The sequence below is a fragment of the Cannabis sativa genome, chromosome 7, assembly GCF_029168945.1.
Source record: "Cannabis sativa cultivar Pink pepper isolate KNU-18-1 chromosome 7, ASM2916894v1, whole genome shotgun sequence".
NCBI classification, from domain to species: domain Eukaryota; kingdom Viridiplantae; phylum Streptophyta; class Magnoliopsida; order Rosales; family Cannabaceae; genus Cannabis; species Cannabis sativa.
In genome coordinates this window covers 46,901,888-46,911,125 of record NC_083607.1, presented here as the reverse complement: position 1 = coordinate 46,911,125, position 9,238 = coordinate 46,901,888, and the positions used below count along the sequence as shown (strand labels likewise).

Sequence of the window (9,238 nt, the reverse complement as noted above, 5' to 3'; positions counted from 1 at the left end):
GACCAAAAAATACCAGTTCCAACAAATACGACACATATAACAAAAGTAAACTTCATAAAGTCTAACAAAAGGCTTCAAACACAACTTACCCATTGTAATGATGTAAGATTCTTGAGTGATATTTTGGTGTGCTCCGATTTTCCACCAACGCCCACCGAGAAACAACCATTCAATGGTAAACCGAGAGAGGGACGAGAGAGTGGGACGATAAAGAAAGAAGTTTTTGGGAAGTTTTTTCAATTTTTTCTAGAGAGAGAGAGTGGTGCACGAGAGAGAGGGAAGAGAGAGAGAGAAAGAGGCAATTTCAGTTTTTATCAATTTTATTTTATTTTTTTTTTAAAAAAAAAAAAGGTAAAATGGGAAGTTCATGTAATCAATGGACTAAATTTGTACAAATAATGGATGGTATAAATTTTGATATTGTGTATTTTAGTAGGGTCAAAAAATGAAATTTCCCTTGCAAAATGATGTATTGGAATTGGAGTATTTGACAATATTTTCTTTTAACATCACATACAAGAACTTACAAAAATTGATACATGAGCTATAGAGATATAATGAATGAATGGATCTTTAATCTGGATACTTGAAGACCAAAGTTCTCCAAGTAACATGGCGTGGTATTTATATAAATCTGTATAGTCATTTTTATAGGGATCAAACCTGAAATTATCCATCACATAGATTAATTGAAAATGTAACTATTATCATTTGATGAACCAGGAGTGTAGGGCTCACTTGAGAAACCCATAGTACTCATAGTAGTTGTATCTTTATAATCCATATCAGTAAGATAACTTGGCTTCGATCTAGCATTTTCAATTTCACTATCTCCTGTAAGCATTCCGATGACACGAGACATTGATGGGCGGATTAATGGTGATCCTTGAGTGCACAAAAGAGCAACTCTTATTATTCTAATAGCTTCTTTTGCATCAAACTCGACTAGTGATGGATCCACCAACTCCAAACTTTGGTTATTTTCATGCAAATTCCATACCTATAAACAGATTGGACAGATTAAATTTTGCATCTGTGATTAACTCTTAATATTACTTGTAGCTCATTTTGGACAGAGTAACAAGAACAAAATGCATGGCAATTTAATTTTCATACCCGTTCAAGGAGATAAATACTTTCGTTGCCTTCATTATAAAAGTTGGGTTTGCCGCTAACAATCTCCAAAGCAACGACACCGAAACCAAAAATATCTGCCTTTTCAGTCAGGTGGCCACGCATTGCATATTCCGGAGCCAAATATCCTCTACAACACCATAAAACATGTCTTAGTGATGTTGTCATCTACATCAATTCTAATCTTCAGGGCAATTTCTTTCCAGATTACGAGTTTTAACATTTGATATAATCTAATTAGTTCCATAACTAATAGTCAAAAGTATATATTTCCACCAGAGTTGGTTTAAGAGCTTACATTGTCCCTGCAACTCGCGTACTCATGTGTGTTTTGTTATCATCATAGAGCTTTGCCAATCCAAAATCTGATATCTTTGGACAAAGTGCATCGTCAAGTAAAATATTACTAGCTTTGACATCTCGATGTACAATCCTTGGACTGGATTCTTCATGAAGATAAGCAAGTCCCCTTGCTGTCCCCAAGCATATACTGAATCGTGTAGGCCAGTCCAAGTGCAAATTATTCTTTCCTGCAATGGTTAGCAATTTAGTGGTTTCTTTTTTCCAATGGTATGACATGATTATAAGAATAACTATATCATAAAGAATTATTAGTTACTGACTCAGAAATAAATATCTGTCGAGAAACAATTGTTCAACGAAGACTGCAATACACAATATGTTCTTGCAGAATTGAATTGTAAAGTATAAGATAACTGAATAGCTACATACCAAATAGTGCTTGATCGAGACTTCTGTTATGAAGATACTCATAAACCAGGATGTGTCTATTTCCTTGAATGCAACATCCATACAATTTCACCAGATTTCGATGTTGTACAACTGATATCGTGGCAATTTCAGCCATAAATTGACCTTTTCCATGGTTAGAAGCTACTGAAAGTTGTTTAACAGCTACTTCCCTCCCATCTGAAAGTGTACCCTACAAAGACATGTCAATGTTATTGATAAAATGTTAAACTGAACTAAATATAATCCATAATAATTAAAAATCACTTCAATCACACCTAAATATTAAAATTTATCGTTTGAAAACTAGAAGAAAATATAATACCTTATAAACGTGACCAAATCCTCCCTCTCCAAGCTTGTTTGCAGAACTGAAGTCTCCTGTGGCGGCTCTTAGTTCTGCATAGCTAAAAGTATCTGGTTTGGGGCCTATACCAAGAAGTTCTGCAAATCGGTGCAAGAATATAACATGTAAATACTGATATGCACATAAAATATACTTGACTTTAGCTATCTGATCCTACCAATATACTTATACCTTCATCATCATCTTCATCATATTTTCTCCTCTTGTAACATACAAATAGTAGCAATGCTAGACCGACAACCATAATAGGGACTACAATACCGACGATTATCCCTGTCTTCTTCTTGTTTTCTCCTTTAGATACTTTGAAATCTGATCAATATGCACAACATTTTCAGGTATCAAATAGGAGATTTGAAGTAGGTTGAACCACCTGAGATTAAGGGTACACATTACCTGCCTCAGCATGGACAGCTGCTATCAATGGACCATAGTAACCTTCTTTAGGTATGCAACAGGTCCCTTTACCAGCCCAGAACAAGTGAATTTCGATATAGTTCTCTGTCACATTGACTTTGTACTTCATTTGGATTGCTTTCAAAACTCCACCTGCCTTCTTAGATATGTCAAAGTCCTTCTCTAAGCGGCGTCCCTAAGAAGAAAATGAAGAACTTTTAGATTATTTGAGCTGATCACAAATATGGAAAATCTTATTTCTTCTTCTTCTTCTTCTGGAAACTAACCTGAATATAAATATCGAACACACGCTTTGCTAGACTAGCCCACAAGTTTGTGCTTTGATTAGGAAAACCAATTTCTGCAAAATGCAACGTCACGGTATAAAGCCCATTCACAAGACCGAGACCATAGTATCTTAGTGATCCTGGGGACATTCGTGCAGTATGGAAGAACTCTGGCTTCTCAGTGGTTGATGTGACTTGTTCCTGGGTTCCTTCAATATCTAGTTTACCTGTTTTATCACCATATAAACCAACCTTACTAACTCCCCAATTCTCTCTGCCACTAACTTGAAACTTTGCAGGGCCAAGAACTATCTCTTCAGCTTCATACACTACGCCATCATTTCCTAACATCTGTGGTCCTCCACACTTGATTGCAAAGCTTGTATCTGTGTGATTCAATAAAAGAACTTCATTACTGATGCTAACAAAATGTTTTAGAGGAATTATCTCCTTACACTTTAATGCAATAATACCCTTAATTTCAAATTGTAAAAACTGCTGTTCTCTTATTTTATTAGTTGAGATGTAAAAGGAAGGATCTTTTTTTATATATGCTCATAGGCATATAAACACTAGAGACTCAGTATAGCTCAGAACTTTAATGAATTTTCTTTATTGCATATAATTTTAACTTCTCTTTGAGAAAAAAAAAAGTGCTATACAAGCAGTTCTTGTATCCATAACATGATATTGAACAAGAAGAGTCAAATGAAGGGGCTTACGAATTGGGGTATTTCTATTGCAGGGAAAACTTCTCTGGAGACAATACAGCCCAGGGGAAACTCTGCAACAAATAAAGAACAGATAATTCTTCTTCTTATTTATTTATTTCTTTTAAAAAAAGACTAGAAAGAAATAGAAAATAGAAAAAGTGATTAATCTGCAGAAGTCTTTAGATCGTGTGTAGGTTAGTTCACTCACGATTTGTTTGAATCATCAAATATGAAATTGTTAGCCACCAAGTTCCTGTACAAAGTTGTTTGAATCATATCCTATTCGGTAACTAATAATCTAAGCATCAGAAATGTAGAAAAAACAGAAGAAGACATACAGTTGTGATATTGAGCCTAACCATCTCGGTAAAGGCCCTGATAAGAAATTGTAAGACAGATCTCTGAAGACATTGCAGTATATAAATAACAATCAGTTGAAAATAATTCTCAAAAAATGCAGAATTGACAAAAGTAAAAAATGCTTAGTTTTTAGATAATTCTACTCTACATATTTCTTTTATTTTCCTTGATTAATTAGCAACTGCATATTTTGAATAAATCAAATGGAAGATACAATGATTGCTTCAAGTGCCAGAAGTATAACACTTGTAGCCTCTTAGAAATGTCCAATTGACACTTGATTGGACCCAAAATGTTGTCAAAATAAATAACTTACATATTCACGAGATTGTCACGCCAATCATTGGGAATACCTCCTGTCAGACTATTATTTCCAAGAAATCTGAACATTTAAACAATGCACCAAGGGAATTTAGGGTACAATAGAAATGACACACTAAGGTTAATACTTGAAAGTTTGAATCTTCTCTAGGAAAGACATAAAGTAAATAAAAGTACTAAACTACTTACAGGTTTATTAGATTATCCATGACAAACAACTCAGGAGGGATCGTTCCGGTTAAGTTGTTGAAACTCAAATCCCTGAAAATATTCATGAACAAAGTTACAACAGACAAAAATATTAGAAGCTATTTTAAAATATACTTTGTAATGTATTCTAAGTTTATTGTACATACACTGTTTTAAGACCTTTCAATTCTCCAATAAAAGGTGGAATTGAACCGGAAATCAATGCATTTCTCAGAATTCTGTTGTAACAAAAGATAAAAGGTAATAAAATAGTTAGTATAGGCGAGAAAGAATCAAATGATTTTAATTAAAAAAAAAGTCGTAAACTTACAACTCAGTCAAGTTCTTCAAATTTTTGACAAAATCAAGGGAACTGCTCCCATTTGATAAATCCCCAATCTTTCTACAATATAAGTGAAAAACATATATTAACCTACTCTTGTCCAAAGTAGAATTATACATGTACAGAAATCAAGAGAACTTTGGAAATTTTATATACTCACATAGATGTCAACGAGGTCAATTGAGAAAAACTAGATGGTATGGGACCTTGAAGAGAGTTCCCTACAAATGTCCTACAATAACATTTAAGAGGTTTAAAACTTAAGATCTCATCAGAAAAATGATGGTTAACATTAACAGTGTTGATAACTTTATAAATAAACCAGCAATTTTAATACTTACAAATTAGTTAGACGTGTCCAGTTTCCTATGAAGTCTGGTATCTTCCCAGAGAGAGGGGTATCTAGTGTATCCCTGGAATTCAGCAAGTAACAATAGTAAGTTTGATTTGAGCCAAATAAAAGTAGGTGCAGAAGAGATTTCAATATCTTATCCTTACAAGATTTGCATATTTTTTAGGTTGGCGAATGTGGGGGGAAATTCACCACTTATTCCAGAACTGTCTATGTAACTACAGAAACAAAACATTTAGTATCATAATAACAAGATAAGCATAGAGTAATTGAGTTAGGATGTAGTTTAGGAGTGAAAAGTACTTCTCAAGTTCTCAACTCTCTAGTTTATTATTATAGAACCTTTCAGTTGTTTCATTATACAGAAAAATTAACACTAAGTTCAAATGCAAATACTTAAACAAGGAGAAAATTGCAGAAAGTAAATATATTGGCCTTTATCTTAAAATAAGACAAGGGACTTACATTTGCTCAAGTTTCAACAAATTACCAATTTCTGGGGGAAGTGGTCCAGAAAAATTATTTGACCCCAAGGCACTGCAAAGCATAGAGAAAATGGGAATAAATATTTGAAAGCAATCACTTGCACTTACATTGACACAGTCTTAAGTAATTTTGACAATATATTTGGCAACAATGCATTATTAACAAACAATATGCAAACCACAACTAACATTTAAAATGAAGAGAGCTTAGCACACGACTGAAGCTACAACTACATTCACTAAGTTAAAGAACATGAATTTACTCATATTGGTATATTACCAAGCACATTGCAAGTATATTGCAAGAGCGCCTTAGTGTTTTGACAGCATAGAGTTTCAACACAATTTAGAAATAAGGTAGATAGAAAGCACCTACGTTTCTCCAAAAATAACTTCTCCTATCCATTTTAATGATCCTGAAAGTCTTTTAAGTTCACTTTCCTGAACATGCCAGATATACAGAAGAACTTGCTAATAGCATTTCGTCCATATCTCTTATCAAAATTGAAAGTTAAATTTATCTTAACAGATCAAAAGATTTTCAAAACTGAGCTCCAAACAAAAAGTTGATGTTACATCTGGTTTGATAGCTTACAGCATATTTAGATTCTTAAGGTTGCCAAGCTCCTTTGGTACTGCCCCATGAAATGTGTTGTGGCCAACATCTCTGCACAGGAATATAGTCAGATATTTCTAAATTTTTACACAAAATTGTAAGAAATTATTAAAAAAAAATCTCAAATTAACTTTGTAGAACTACTAAGAAAAGTTATAACTATAGCCATTCTTCATACGCCTAAACATTTTATACAATCTCAAACTATTGATAAAGCTTCCTTAATCTAATAATATAACAGTTAAAATAACTCCTAAATTTATCAAGTATAGAAAAATCAAACAAAGCTAATTACACTTACATTTGTTCTAGCAGAGAAAAGTTTCCAAAGAATGCTGGCAAAGTTCCTTCAAAGTGATTCAAATTGATCTTCCTACAAATATTTCAACAATAACTTTTTCAGGATCAGTAAAAATGAACCAAAAAAAAGAGAGAGAGAGAGAGAGATAAGTTAAAAAAAAAGTCAATTGAAAGTCCATACAAATATTTCAAGAATTTGAAAGCTGTAATTTCTTCTGGAACCGTTCCTTGCAGTTCCAATCTCTGCACTCTCCTGTGAATATAAACAATCAAATGAGATGCATAACAATATCAAGTTAGGGAAAGTAAGTAATTTGTATCAATTATTTAGCTGGCCAAATTATTCTTATCAATTTAGCAAAGTCAACAACTAAAGTCCTCAAAAATTCATGTCTATCAATTCAGTATATGTAGGGAGGAAGAAAAACACCCAGATTGTCAATTTTGTGTGTGTATGTGTTTTTTTCCTGCTCACTTGACTTGACTTTTCTCTTCAATTACCAATTTTTCTAAGCCCAAAGAACACATAGTTGATAAATATCACGAATGATATGATAGACACCAATGAATATTATCAACTTTATGTAATCTTTTGAATCATATATTGTGGTGAAATCTGAAATGGCATTGTTGGTAAGTAAAGATAAGTAATAAGAGAGAGAGAGAGAGATTTACAGGTGAGTGATGTGGCAAGTGCTGTTGTTGTCGTAGGTACAATTACATTTGATTCCTGGATTGTCCATGTCTTCTCGTTTGATATTGTCATCAATGGCGGTTCCACTACATGGATTTCCACTTATATTCCATGTCGTTGTATTTGGTTTTATTCTCCACTTTCCAAATAACGTATTTAGTGCTCTCACTGTCTTGTTCATAAAATCATAAATTACATATATATCACAAACAGCTGCAAATCACCCATTAATCACCTCTTAAACTACCTACCTTAATTTCTTTTCTGTTTTTTTTTTTTAAATTAAATTCTCATTAACAACAAGCAAGAGTTTATACATATCAATAAGAAAAAAAGAATAATCCTCAATCTAAGCTAATTCACAGGTGCATGTACAACTAATTCATCAGAAACGAACATGAACTAGGGATATCTTAGAAAAAAAACTGAAAAGCAAACTAGCAAAAAAAATCAATAAAAATCTAGGGCATTTCAAAAGAAAAAGTGCTATTGAATAACAGAAACCAAAGCTAAATAAAAAGACTCTACCTAACAAAGAGAAAGAACAACCTGTATAACTTAACTTATACAAAACAACGTAATACTCATCACTTTTATACTTTAAACTCCTGAAAAGCTAGAAGACTTAAACATTAGTCTGCCACCTTTTTCAAAAAAAAAAATCTAAAAAGAAAGACAAAAAAAGGATAGGAAGTTCAAGTTGGAATTTTGTTAATTTTTCAGAAAATAAAACAACAATCCAAACCAAACCAAATTACGCCTTTCTTAAATTGAAGCTCTAATGAAAAATTTAACTCCCTGATTTACTTGTACATATATTCTATATAAAAGTCACTTATAATATGAAAGACAGAGATTTGAAGAAGAAGTAAAAGGTAAAGAAAGATAGATATGTGTATACAAACCTTCAGAAAGATCTGTTGTGGCGTTTTGAGTTTGAGCCATGGAGGGATGAGGTGGCAGACAAATTAAGAAGAAGACGATGAAGGAGCAGCAGAGGAGGCTCCACTTAATAGTATAATTCACATAAAACATCTCTTCCAATTTCAATATTTCTGATTCTTCTTTACTTGCCTTCCCAAACCAAAACACATATCATCAATCGATATAATTATTTTGTACCCCTAATTCATCTCCTCTCTCCCTAGAAACTGTGCTACTTCAACTTGTTGTGGGTACTAGTGTTGAGAGAAGATGCAGGACAGGTGTGTTTAGTATTATTATTAGACATTACATTACATTAAAATATTTATCTATGTTTTTGTGTAATGTTTGTCCTTTTTCGGGTGAGAAAGGATTACTTCAAAGTTCAAACATATATAAGGTTTGAGGGTCAACTATATACATATCAATATCACCATGAGTCATGACCCATCTCAATCTAAGAATATAAGACCAAGAACATCTAGTCAGGTCTTCAATGGGTAACATTTCTTTGATTCTTTTATTAAGCTTTATTTCATTGACAATTTCATTTATTACATTCATACTCATGTATTTATATGCTATAAATGTGCATGTGTATTAATCTCTATAATTTCCCAAAGAATAAATAAACAAATGCAAATTGAAATCTTATTTATATACATATATATATATATAAAAAAAAATAGCTATTGTGGTTAATTTGTGGGTGGGTAGATAAGAAAAGAACATTGTCATTAGGTATCAGTGGTGTCTAGCACTTTCTTGACATGTCGTGTTGCGATTGGCTAGCGATACTTTTAAAAATTATTATATTAAATTATATGGGACCCGATACTTAATTGGACTAATAACGATATTGACACATAAGAAAGTATTAAGCACCACTAGTACCATTAGCATGGTGCCCTTTAGCATTTCTCATAGGAAAGGTTTTCCTTGACAATTTCTTAATTATTTGACGCCGATCATAATAGCAAAGCAATTTATTGCTTTTTCCACTCGAA

At 32.7% G+C, this 9,238-nt stretch overlaps 1 protein-coding gene across 1 annotated transcript; it reads right to left on the bottom strand.

Annotated features, from left to right (window-relative positions):
• Positions 1-427: 427 nt before the first annotated feature.
• Positions 428-8,775, bottom strand: LOC115697163 (probable LRR receptor-like serine/threonine-protein kinase At1g56140). Its single transcript, XM_030624072.2, has 24 exons — positions 8,213-8,775; positions 7,289-7,475; positions 6,795-6,866; positions 6,615-6,686; positions 6,293-6,364; positions 5,678-5,749; positions 5,359-5,430; positions 5,202-5,273; positions 5,021-5,092; positions 4,849-4,920; positions 4,685-4,756; positions 4,518-4,589; positions 4,324-4,389; positions 3,986-4,048; positions 3,856-3,900; positions 3,657-3,718; positions 2,935-3,320; positions 2,648-2,843; positions 2,423-2,563; positions 2,210-2,328; positions 1,867-2,077; positions 1,433-1,664; positions 1,117-1,264; positions 428-1,000 (listed from the first exon to the last, which is right to left on the bottom strand). Exons 1-24 carry the CDS (start codon positions 8,340-8,342, stop codon positions 686-688), a joined length of 3,021 nt encoding a protein of 1,006 aa, XP_030479932.1. The 5' UTR covers positions 8,343-8,775; the 3' UTR covers positions 428-685.
• Positions 8,776-9,238: the final 463 nt, after the last annotated feature.